Genomic DNA, 13081 nt, shown 5'->3' with positions numbered 1-13081 from the left:
TGAAGGGCTTCTCCTGGGTGCTATGGGAAATGAGTGGCAATAAGCCACACAACCGAGAAACCTCCTATTCTTTACCTAGGATCCCCTTAGTATCTGCTGTCTTCTTACACATGTGGAGGTTTGTGAAGACAGCAACTACTTCATTTCAGTTAACTGAAAACAGAACACGAGCAGCTTGTCAGCCACATGGCAATCTGTGCCGAAGCTGCTGTACTCCTTAATCTAATTCCATTTAATCCAATTTATTGACTTAAAGTCCTGTCTCACTTAAACACAAGAACTTCTGTCAGGATTACTGCTAAAATAAAGATTTCAACCTGAGGGTCTCATTCATTGCAAGAACTACATCTGAAACTGTATCTATCCAGGCAGATGTCTGCACAGCCTTTGTAAACACAGCACATTGCCAACAGATTCTCCTAAAAAAACACCCCCAAAACATGAACAGAACACACCAAGATGACATTAGTTGATCACCTCAGATGTAAATACCACCAGTATTTCCTTTCTTTAAGTAAGGAAAGTCAAGGAGTCCTGGTTGTGCATAGCACTAAGCTCTGGAACAGGAGTTCGAGGCATTTATGCAATTACTGATACAATGACCTGTCATGCTGCAGAGGTGGGGACGTTTGCTAGCGGGTACTTCTTGCAAAACGGAATCAAATTAGTAACATGTGACATGTGATGGGAAGAGGAAAACCTATTTCCAAGAAGTGATACTTGTTGCAGACTTGTTCATATGATTCCTCTCCTGAACAGCAGTAGAGGAACCACTACATTAATCTTCCTGGATGTTGCAGTCATGTTCCACCACTGCTCCTGCTACTTAAAGAGTACAAGGTAAGTATTGTTAGCTTTCTTTACCGCATGATTGAATTAACGAATGGTATGTGTACTCCATATATGCCCAGTCTTTCAATACAGGATTTGTGTACCAAGCCAGTCACTGCATCTGCTGAAGCCACAATGAAATACCACGCGTTTTCAACTAACACAGCAATCAGGACAGCGCAGTTTTAAGAACAAACTGTTTATAGATGTGAATCACTCAATTCTCATATGCTACCTTCTGATGAAACAAAACTGCACGTAAGAAAACAAACAGCATGCTTATTTTATAAATAAACCCTTTAAACCTGTTGCTATTCTTGCACTACAGGGCAGCCCATGATTTTGCTACCCAAGAAGTACACACTGATGATTTGGATGCCAAATTGTACATTCACTCATCAAGAGGTCATCTTTTAAGTATAACACCTCATGAAAGTAAAAAGGAAAACCAAAAAAATGCAGGTTTGATTTCTCTCTCTCACACCAGTGACATTCAGGACTTCACTCTTCAAACTCAGAGAATAAAGCAGTAGGACTGTGTACATCAATACGTACTGAGGCATTTTCTAAGGGATTTAAGAAATGAAGTTCTTTAAATAGTATCGTTAGCAATGTGTAGTTAAAAGCAATAAAAAGCCTGCAAAGTGGTAAAACACCAGCCATTAATGCCATTAAATAAGTCTTACCAGACCATCACAATTGCTAATAGCAACAGAAGCTCCGGGGATGTCAGTTATGTCTCCCACATAGGCGCAATTGGTCCACAGGGGCTCTCTTTTCCATAATCTCTCTGTAGCAGTTCCAGCCTGACTCGTGTTACCAGCATCGTTTCCAGTTTCCACAGAGTCTTCGTACCACTCCACTATGGCCTCAGGAGCCACTAAACGAGTGTTGGGTTTCAGCCGGAGATGGAATTCCCTTCCAAATGCAGTGACGTTAAAATACAGCTGCTTGGGGCTCTGGGACACCTCCCGTGTTGATCTTCTTTGGTGACTCGCAGAGAGGATATTGGAGATGTAGCTTCCGTCTGCATTGGTACTAATCGGAATCACTAACCCATATGGTCTCGGTCTGCTTTTTCGTAATTCTGCCAAGAGAAATACCCAAGACCAAATTAGATTACAAAAAGAGCATGGAACGAGCCTGAAGACTGAAGACCAGATGCACAGCTACAGAAGCGCACATCACCAGAACCAACAGAAAATACAAGGACGCAAAGGGCCATTGTCTCGGTTGTTACGGGCTGGGCTCATCTGGTGAGCATGCCAGCAGCACCTCACGTACTATATGCGACACACCACAACTACTGCGTGCTCAGGCCTAACACCAAACACCATGTGTGCAGGACCCCTCTGCCTCACATCTCCCCTTCCAAAATCCACAACTTTGAATTCCTCTTACAGCTACTTTAAACCACTCCACCGACCAGTCCATCTGAAGAATGACAAAAACCTGTGTGGTTTTTAAAAGGACAGGGGACAGTGCCACTTACACCACCAAGGTGCATTAAATTATCTGCTAGCACACCAATCTAATACAGGCAAATGTAAGCTACGTGCCACCGCTCTCTTCAGCTGGAACACTCGGGCTTATCAATCTTCACTTCAGTACCCTACAGCAAAGCCTTTAACACCTTTAACACTACCAATTGCTAGTATAAAAAAGATTTGTACTACTTTTACACAGACACTGAGAGGACATGCAAGAAAGAACAAGAAAAGCATCTACCATAACATCTTGTTAAGCAAGGTATGACAAACCAGAGATAATGTGAGACAAAGGCCATTTCAGCTTCAGGGGCAGTATATGGATCACGCCAAGGTGAACAAACACAAGAAGCTGTGCCCAGTTATGCACCTCACGTAAACACACACCACAGATGCCGGGATACACATTAAGTGCATGCAAAATACCCTCCATATGCCAAAATTTTCAAGAAGCAGGTCTTTCATGACTCTATTTTCATAAAACTTACAGAGAAAACCCTGAAATACTCATTTACATTTATGTGGGGAGTTTCCTGGGGTTTAGGTTTGCTTAATCGCCACAGAAGAGGCAGCAGCCCTTTTGATTTTTCTTGTAAGAAATACCTTGCAACTCCTTCATACACCTTAAACAGAATTTCTTGCTCCTGTGTCAAGACCTCCATTAAAAGATTTTGAAAGTGAAGTGCTATGCTTGGTTATAACTGCAATTTGCATACATATTTCTGCAGTCTTAGAAAATTGAAATAGGGAGAAGAATCCAGTGCATATCACCCACTGCTGATAAATTCATCGATGTTGACAGTGGTATAAGCCATAACTTTTCCCTCTACAGATCTCCTCTAAAAAATCCCCTTACTCAGCAACTTGCTAGTGCCCTTCCTCTTTGTGTAACTTGAGTAGCAGAGTTCAAAAACAATGGAGAAGCTAATTATTAAAAAAAACAACGCAGAACTTTACAAATTTGTACCTAAATCTTGCACTTTACTGCAATACATAGATGCTATAGAAAGAGCAAAACTGCACTCTGTGCACAGCACTGAAGAAATCCTCAGGTAATACTACAGAAGCTCCATAGCATGACCCTTAGCTAAGGCAACGTGTCCCCAACACAAGGTGTGGTTCCAAGGAGGTCACTGCTGTAACACCTCCAACAGAGGTTGGAGCAGTGCACCCCTGGACACCTGAATGGTGTGGCCAGGCAAGGCTGTGGGCAACCAGTTTCTAGCAGAAGTCACCCCAAGGCTAACCTGCTTTACCAGAGGCATTGGCCAAACGAGCAAAGCCACAGTAAGAAAAAAGGTAACAGCAATGAAAGCCCCATTTCCCTATCATTTTTTTGTGGTTCCCACCAGTCAGCTCAGGATTCCTATCTAATTAGCAGCAACACTACCTGACTGGAAACCTTCCAATTGGGTTCTGAACTTGCCTAAGTGAATCCAATATCCCTCCACCCGCCAAAAAGCCTCCTTCTGGGTAGTCCCTTACCTGTAACCTGAAAATAGCATTATTAGCCTGAGTATTTTTTTTCTCCTCTCTCTGCTATTCTTAGGCACTCATTAGAAAAGGAAGAGAATCTTCTCTTTTCTCAGAGAAAGGCCTTCTCCTGTTATCGCTTAATCACATTTGCAGCCCTGCATCAGGACACATACATGTGTTTCCCGTTGCCTTAAAGTAATTTCACACCACTTTAAAGCTAGTCCATCAAATAAGTTTATCTTTTCTGAGAGACCTTTGTAATCTGGAAGTAATCAGGATATTTGGTGTCCAACTTTTATCCCATAAAAGGAAAAGGAGAGACATTCCCGGGCCAGGTTGAGTTGTGGGCCAAACTGCAGCTAAGAACTGGGCCAAAGCCTAAGTCTTATTACCTGCATCTTAGACTACGTGAGAGTTAAAAAGACACTTAGCACAGAAATAATTATTCCCTAGCTCTTGTCTTCCCAAGAGAGCTGGCTAAAGCAATACTAGAATGATATTACTGATACTTTTCATTTAAAAAAACTCCACGATTGGGTAGCTCAGATTCTACCACTAAGTGCCACAGAGAATTCCTCAAATAAATACACTTAATTAAATGAGCTAAATTTTATCCACTCCCAGTGTGAATCACACTTGAACTGAGAATTAATAGATAAAATGCTCAGTAGCTAGTTCCTTTCTCCTTGTAGCAGCGGCTGCTTATTTTAAGAAACTCACGCATTCAATGAGCAATTTTCGTAGGAAAATGTTCCTAATGGCTTCATATATTCATTTTTTCTCCAATTTTCTTTTATGCCAGTTATTGAGGGATTTGACAGAAAAACAATGTATGGTACTAGCAGGACGTACACAGACATCTAAATTCTTGCACTATAAACATCTTTACATAATACACAAATGCTGTATCCCAGGCAAGTGAAAAGTTCCTTATAATTTTCAAGTCCATTGTTCTGAAAACGTATTCCACGCCCTACAGCTAACAATCACAGTCTGTTTTTCAGCAGCAGCCAACTCATTCTGTTTCGCCATAGACCTACAAGATCAGGCTCTAAAACTGGTAACCTATTTAGGACATTATCCTTAGGATAATTCCCATCTAGAACACTGGGAATTCCAAGTCAGGATTGCTCATCTCTCTCCTTAGAGAAGGGACCAAATTAAAACTCTAAACTCATTTTTATTAATTAGACACCAGGCCGTGAACAGGAGACAGAGCTGCTGGGTTGCGTATCCTAACTGGGTCAAAGTAAAAATCTAGATCCTCGCACTCCCTGCGCTTCAGTGATGAGATTTCATTCACAGACTGACATTCCTTCTTTTACCTCACCGAGATTCTTTGCGGCTTAATTTTTTTTTCTTTTAAAGCCGGATGTTCAGTGCCAGAGACCACAGTCTGGTGATCAAATTCTGTGTTCACCGCACAACTGAAAAATTGCTTTGCACATCTTGCAGCAGTATTCCCAGATTTCTACTTGCAGGGGCAAAAAAAAGTTATTTTGCTAATAACAAGAACAGCCAGCTAGCCACAAGAAGGTAGGAACAAAGGGTGGAAAATAAGAACTGTCGAGTTTTTGAGTCAGCAAAAGCCTTTTCCAGAGTCTCTAAATGCTGAGCTAGAAGAGGAAATGCCTTCTGTTCAAAGGCAATTAAAATTAAATGTGACATGACTGAATACTGAAGACATCTAAACTCCTCCACTGACTTATATTACGCTTTTTCCATAGACTGTATGGTCTTAGGAAATCCTATTCCAGCCGTAGCTGTTCCCGTTCCTACGCTAAACTTTCAGAGTTGCTCTGTTCCGCTAATTCTAAGCTTACAGCAATGATCAGAGAAGAAACACAGAGAAACAGAAAAAGCACTTAACTTCAAATTTTCTTCATTTTTTCATCTGGCTTTAAACTGCTGCTCCAGTTGCACAATGTTTAGGTTGAAAGGAAGCACTTAAGAGAAAACATCACATTCTTTCATTGTGTGCCAAAACATAATTAGGTAGAGAATGCCTCTGAAGAAGCCTGTCCGTACTTTTTTTCCCTCAAATACACACGAACCCAAAGAATTAACACCACTGCCTCATAGCAGTTGTCTTTGCACTGTAAAAGAACTGTTGACAATGGCGGTTCAAAAGCCCTAAACTTTAAAAAAAAAAAAAAATCCACATTTATAAAAGAATTTTTTTTTAGGCATAAGATTTTGTGAAGTACATTGATCAAAAATTGTTCATGTGGTTGCCCACAGTAGAATTCCAAATGCACAAACATTCATTTACCAAAGATTTCAAAAGCACAATCAAAACTGAAATCAGCACAAGCAGCGGAAAACCAGGAATTTCTGAAAGTTCAGACAAATTATTTCTGTGTCTAAACCAAACTACCCAGAGCTTGAAGACATTACTTTTTTTTCCTTCTTTTAGTAAGTATTTAAACCTCATCTAGAGTTCATTATTCTGATTACTTTTTTCTCACATTGCATGTACATAAATTCTGTTAACAAGACTCCTTTTTCCAGACTTCTGCGTTGCAGCCAGGGGACCAACTTTTGTGAATGAATTAATTTTTTGATCACGGGAGCTCCTTTGCCTATCACCGTGACCTGCGAAATTACATCCACTGAGTGAGAGTGCTGGCAGCATCATTTTTTCCCAAACATTTTCCGAGCCACAGCAATGAGGTGTAGATTCATTGCTATGTGCAGTAACCACACTTGCCTCTTTATATTTCTAAAAAATATTTCAATCGGGAATAGCAACGTGGAAACCTGCTAAAACTATCCCAAAGGGAGAAGTGTTTTAGCAGAGACGATGCTGGACACTGTGCAAGGAAGCAATGTATAGGAACTCCTGACATAACCCTGTCCCAGCTGCCCCAGCATCGTGCTGTATGTCGAGTCCTAGACTGCCCCGTATTGGCACGAAGGGATAACCAGTGAGCTACCGCCGGCTTCCAGGGCTCCCTCACCTCTCTTGGAGGATGTACCAGAACATGGCTCATGGGGTCAGGAAGCTCAGCTGCCTCGGCAAGAGGACTGGATCTAACATAACACCTCGAGAGCACCACTGCGCCTGCACCTTCTGAGCGGAATTCACACGCTGTCATGCAATCAGATCTCTGGTGACAGACATCCAGCTTTGCAGTGGAAGTACTGCAAAAAAAATAATCACCTGCTGCTGCAGGAATTAAGAGGATAGTATTTCAATAAAAAGACTGCCACGGGTTCCCATGTTCTCAGAGATCATCCATCCATCCCACAGATAACCATAACGGGACGAGCACAGAGCTGCTCCAGTCACTTCGCGAAGTGGCGATTAGCAACAAAGAAAGATGGTGCGGTGACAGACAGACAACCCTGGCAGGGGTTTTGTCATCACTGTCTTCTGCCTTCGTTGTTGGTTGGTGGTTTCCAGAAACAAAGAAGCGGTTTTGGTCCCTCTCTTTCAGCAATCTGGATCACTTCAGAACTACCTCTCATGCTGTATTTGTCTCCCTTAAGGCAGCAGAAACGCCCAGAAAGACAAGATAGAAAAGGGGGACGGATTTCTGGAGAATCCCCACACAGCTTTGCACCTGAACAGGGATGATGCTACGCAGTATACTTCAGTGCTAGACACTGCAAGCCGGATGAATAAAAGCAAGGGACTGCAAGAGAGGCTCACATGGAATATCTCTCTCTAGCATCCTCATTCCTTTCCTTGCTGTCAACTTGTCCCAGGGATAGACCGCTCAAGAAGTTCTTTGTGGTATTTTGACAGCCTCTGCTGAATTGCAAGGGAATGCATTTCACCCTGGCTGTGGGGCAGCCTGGCACCGCCGTTTTGCAGGTTGGCCATCCAAGTTTTCCTCCAGCAGCAGCACTGAGCAGCGGTGAAGCTCTGCAGTGTGGGAGGCCGAGGCAGCAAAAGCAAAGACGTAGCATCGCCCTGAGTGCCAGCACCTTCAGGCATACTATTGCAGGAGTGAAAACAGTACAGTTCCCTCCTGGCATTTTCCAGGCATTTGCAGTATATTATGCATTAATGCAGTTAATTAAGCTTGGGTAACTCCCTATCTCTATAATACATTCCCTACTGATATTAAAAAAAAAAAAAAAAAAAAAAATCCTATAGGCTTTAATTTGTCCTAAGTGACTTTCCAGGCTCTGAGAAAAGATTAGCTGCTGACAGCAGCCAGCTCTAGGCCAAATCAAAATACACAACACCGATGTAAAGTGACAACAGAGACTTAAAAGTAGCGCAGCCCCTTTGGAGGCAATCCTAATGCAGGTTTCACTGTCGTCACTAAAACGCTGAGTACGCCATACTTTCTGAATCAGAATTTGCAGGATCAAACGTTACTTTAAATACTAATATTTAAATATTAACAGTTTAAAAACATAAAACAAATCCCAATGACTGTAAGTGCTAACTAGCTACTTATGCTTTGAAAATACATATTTCCCCTCAACAAAACACCAATGATCCCTGAAAGCCAGAGCTAGGTAAGCCACCAGACTCTCAGTCCTGCTAGCCTGAACCAAAAACCACCGAGAAGCCGTGCGGTTGTGCCGAGGAGACACAGCCGGGCCAGCAGCTCTCTCTCGCTGGGCACCCACCAACACCGAGCCCCATCCCAAGGGGTTCCTGCACCGCCCAGCCGCACAACGGGACATCGGTGACCACAGACTCATGGATCCGTGAGCAGGCAGACCCACCAGCCGACGTCCTCTTCATCTTCCCAGGCAGGCGAGGGCAAGATTGCCTCAGCTCTGAAAGCTTCCGAGGTGCCAGAGAGCCTGTCCCACCCCGAGCACATGGACCTGGTGCCGGGAGCCTGGTGTGGGGTGCCCGATTCGCCCTCTGCCACGCAACATCATCTCTCTCCCACGGTCCCTATCTGCCTCAAATGTTCCTGACTACAGCAATGCTGGGACCAGGAAAGAAAGGAAAAAGTTAAAGGAGAAAAAGTTCTTTTCCAGATAAAGAAATTTTTTCTGATGCACTGTATAATTTAAGAGACGCGTTCCTGTATAGCTTATGGTTTCTGAAATTCAAATACAATCCATTTCTCATGGAAATGACTAGAAATAAAACACGGGTTCTGCATACCACTGGAAAAAAAGTCTGTTTGCCAGTTAGGTTTAAACGTACCTAACTGTCTCAATTCCCATTATTCACTGATCGCAGTGGAAACCAACCTCAGCCCAGAAGAACGCACTGCCAGACCTGAAACTGAGACAAGACCTCCAAAATTTAGAAAAATACTTGAAATTCTTTTCTGAACAAAACCTCAGATCAAGACCTGAACGAAAACCTCAGAACTGGAGGTCTGACAGCAACTGGAAATAGAATTGCCTGGGGTCCGTTCCCACCGCTACTGCTCCTCTCACTGAAAAGCTCCAGAGCACACTCCAGTGTGCAGACACCCATGCCCAACAGCACGAGGTTAAAAGGCTCATTTCACCGCCGGGTGAGCTAAGGAGCGTGTAAGATAGCACGCCCTTGCACTAACGCCCTGGGAGAGACAACGCCAGCTTCCATGTCTTTCCGCAGCCTCTTCCATCCTACAGAGCACTGAATTATCCGTTAGTTTAAATGAACACAGATCTTCTGACACCAAACTCTGTGCGCATACTCCTAATTATATGGTTTCCCGCCTTCAGAAAAGACCCAGCAAGGCTGAAGTTTCAATCTGAAGCACCGCGTGGGCACTGACAAGCACCCTTCCCTTCAGCACCCTCATTCGTCACCGACACCAACCTCGCTGCACCACGCGTTCTTACAGAAGTATAGCAGTTCACAACGCAACAGTGAAGAACTACCGTGAGGCACGTAGCAAGCACACTGCGCCATCCGCAGAATATGATGAGGCCTTGGCATTAGATAATTTTTTCTTTTTTCCCAGCTAAAAGAAAAGGTTGAACGCTTCCGATATAGAAGAAAACTGGTATGAAGGCATCGTTTGCCCTAAGCCAAAGGGAGTAGGCATTTCCTCCTTGATTTGGAAATGTAGAAACGACGACAAAGCGTCTGACCTGGAGCTGATGTGCCGTGACGTTGAGAGGGCTACTTCAATTGCTCTGCAATTTCTGACTTCTGTTGTTTTATATTTAAGCAGGGAAGGATGGACAGATCGGGATGCATAATGAGAGGGCATGCAAATTCAAGTCATGCCACACCACCGTGAAACTACAAATGCTCCTGGGTGGTAACGGTGCAGGGGTACACAAGGGAATGCTCGCCTGCATACAGATCACTTTCCCAGAAAATCAACTAGTTCGTTGAGCTTGCTTCTTTTATTTCTGTTCTGATAGCAGCAATAACAGCTGAAAAGACTTACCTGTTCGGATCTGCTGTTCTTTACCAGCCTGCGGGAGAGAAAAGAAAGACACAAAGTTGCTAGTGTAATTACTATGCAATGGGCGACAGCAGAGTGCTTATAGAAGGCTGAAAAATTACTCGGTCTGCGTTGCACCATCTTTTACATCTCTGCTTTTGGTTGCCAGCTATGGCATTTTTCCTTAACGGAACAAACATCTTCTCCCACCAACATGCTACAGTGCCCATGGTAAGTCCAGCATCAACAGAGTCACTAAGAAACGCCGGTTCCGAACGGCCCGTTCTGTACGCAGCCACGCTCTGCCAAAAAGTGAGTTCGGAGGCCAAAGACAGGCCCTACCGCGAACGAAGGGGGTGAGCGCGGCGTGCGAGTCGACGCTTCTCCTCCTCCTCCGCGCCCGAGGAGAGCGGGGAAGCCGGCCGGCCCTCCCGGGCGGGCAGCAGGACCAGCCGCAGCCCGACGCCGGGGACACGGAGCGCCGGGGACGCAGCAACCCGCACGGCTCGGGGCAAGCCCAGCGCGGCGGGAAGCGCTCCCGAACCGCCGCCTCCGACCTGTCAAAGCCCGCCAGCAGCCCCAGACCTCCCCCCGCACCCGGCCGGCCGCAGCAGCCCGGCAGCTTCCCGGGGCCGCTGGCAGAGGGACCCCGCGGGCAGGGCAGGGGCCCGGGGCGCCTCCCCGCAGGAGGGAGAGGAGGGGAAGGGAGGAAGGAGGGAGGGAGGGGAGCGGCGGCCCGGCCCCCCTCCCGCCCGGCGCCACTCACCTGCCGGCCGGCTGCAGCGCGGACCCCCAGGAGCGCGGCTGCCGCTACCCAGAGGGGCAGGAGCACCATCACGGGGACCGCCGCCCAGCCACACCGCACGCTCCCGGCCCCGGCCGCGCTCCGCCCGCCCTGCGCCTTCCCCTGCTTCTCCTCCTCCCTCCTTCCCCACCGGCGGGCGGCTCTCCCCCGGGGCCGTCCCTGGGGCCGGGCGCGGGGAGCGCGGGCTGCGCCCCGGGGCCGGCGGCCGGGCGGGCTGGGCGCGGGCGGCGGCGGCCGGGCGGGCTGGGCTGGGCGAGTCACCGCGCCGCCTCCTGTTGCTCGCTGCGCCCTGCCTGCGCCGCGCATCGCGACCTGCGCCGCTAATAAAGCCGCACCGGCCCCCGGGCGCGGCCCCGCCTTCGGCACGGCCCGGCACACCGACGTCAGACGGGGGCCGCCGCCGGCCCCGCACCGCCCGGCCGCAGGCAGCCCCCGCAACGCGGGGGGCGATGAACGCGGAAACTTCGTAACTTCGCCCGCACCGAGGGAGAGAAGAAATCGCGTCATCCGCCGACCTGCCACCGCGCTCCCCGCCCTTCTCGTCCGTGGGGCCTGACAAGGGGACATCCGCAAAGAAGAAACAAACCTTCCCCCCCCCGCTCGTCCCGCCGGCCGCCCTCGACCTTCGCAGGGACGCTGGCTTCGCGCCATGGCGGTGGCTCCCAGAGGAGCTCCCCAGCATGCGACGGCATCCCTGGGGTGCCGTGTTTCATCTCTCCTACGAGGAAAGGGTGAGGGAGCTGGGCTTGTTCAGCCTGGAGAAGGCTGAGATGGGACCTTATAAATGCTTACAAATAGCTGAAGGGTGGGTGTCAGGAGGATGGGGCCAGACTTCTTTCAGTGGTGCCCAGCGACAGGACAAGGGGCAGTGGGCACAAACTGAGGCACAGGAAGTTCTGTCTGAACATGAGGAAGAACTTCTTCCCTCTGAGAGTGACGGAGCACTGGAACAGGCTGCCCAGGGAGGTTGTGGAGTCTCCTTCTCTGGAGATATTCAAGACCCACCTGGACAAGGTCCTGTGGAGCCTGCTGTAGGCGACCCTGCTTCGGCAGGAGGGTTGGACTAGATGACCCACAGAGGTCCCTTCCAACCCCTACCTTTCTGTGATTCAGTGACCCAAGGCAGCACAGCAAAAGCTACGGAGTCCCTGAGAGTCCGGTGGCAAAGTGGCTTCTCCTCCCTGCAGCTGGGAGTCCAGCACGGGACCAAACCTCCGCTGTGCAACAGGCAATGTTGCCCAGCCTGGATGGAAACCAAAAGTCGCTCACATAAGGCCGTCCGCAGGCAGAAATCCTCAAGAACGTGCTCTGTATGGCCTTGGTCCCTTCTGTCTGCCTGGAAGACGTCATGCGGTTGAGGCTGTGCAAAGACAAGTTGGTGACAGGTACCACTGGGGGCATCCCCGAGGGGGAAATGAAATGCTTTACGAATACTTTTTAGGAGCCAGAGATCAAACACTCCTACGGCCTTGCACTTCAGCAGTATTCAAAGTGAGAACTGAATTCTGTCAGGGTCAGGGTTATCTAGCCTTATGAGAGATGGTTCATACGGGAACACCTGGATCCTGGTTTAAAACCCTGCTGTTCTGTTGAACCTTTCATATTGCCGCTCGTGTGACAGGTCATGACCAACCACAGCAAGTTTCTGGTGTCCTCCCTCGAGCCCAGATGTGTGGATCATTGCTACCCACAGGTTTTCAGAATAAATGTGTGAAAGCCTAACTCTAATAATCTTTTAAGTTGAACTGCCCCCCAGAAGCCATCATATCAACATGAAAAAGAAAATACTGGTTCTACTAAACCAGAGTTGCCTCTCAGCAACATTTAAGCAAAGGAGACCTCCAGCCTTGAGTTTCAGGAGATATCTGGAATATTTAAATCACACCAGCCTGCAGAGCATCCCTGCCATTCCAGAGAGCACAGGTCCTGAACTGCATTATGTTCTCCCATAAAGCTAAAAAAAAAAAAAAAAAGGCAATTTTTCTAAAGAAAGTGGGAATGCCTGGATAGGTATCTGGTATTATAAGATCATTTCTGTACATAAAATCTGCGAAGCAGCCTGCTACACTGAGCATGCGGTGACAGCAGGCAGTTGCACACTGCACAAGAGCCGCTTTTTGGAAGGACCAGAATCAGAAAGGCCTCTAAATTGCTAGCTACATAATTACACG

The 13081-nt window shown here is 47.3% G+C and overlaps 1 protein-coding gene across 3 annotated transcripts in view; it reads right to left on the bottom strand.

Moving 5' to 3' along the window:
- Positions 1-11034, bottom strand: part of ADAMTS3 (ADAM metallopeptidase with thrombospondin type 1 motif 3) — a 132865-nt gene extending 121831 nt beyond the window's left edge. For 2 of the 3 annotated variants that reach the window (XM_075420774.1, XM_075420777.1), the window contains exons 1-3: positions 10228-10349; positions 10109-10136; positions 1518-1918 (exon numbers count right to left, since the gene is read on the bottom strand). In XM_075420774.1, coding sequence (XP_075276889.1) covers positions 1518-1918; positions 10109-10136; positions 10228-10335 — 537 coding nt within the window. In that variant the 5' untranslated portion in view covers positions 10336-10349. Of the gene's footprint in view, positions 1-1517; positions 1919-10108; positions 10137-10227; positions 10350-10871 lie in introns of those variants that run through there. The other variant, XM_075420776.1, reaches the window with a different exon arrangement.
- Between the last annotated feature and the right edge of the window lie 2047 nt (positions 11035-13081).

The sequence above is a fragment of the Opisthocomus hoazin genome, chromosome 5 (genome assembly GCF_030867145.1).
Source record: "Opisthocomus hoazin isolate bOpiHoa1 chromosome 5, bOpiHoa1.hap1, whole genome shotgun sequence".
NCBI lineage: Eukaryota > Metazoa > Chordata > Aves > Opisthocomiformes > Opisthocomidae > Opisthocomus > Opisthocomus hoazin.
This window is presented reverse-complemented; position numbering and strand designations above follow the sequence as displayed.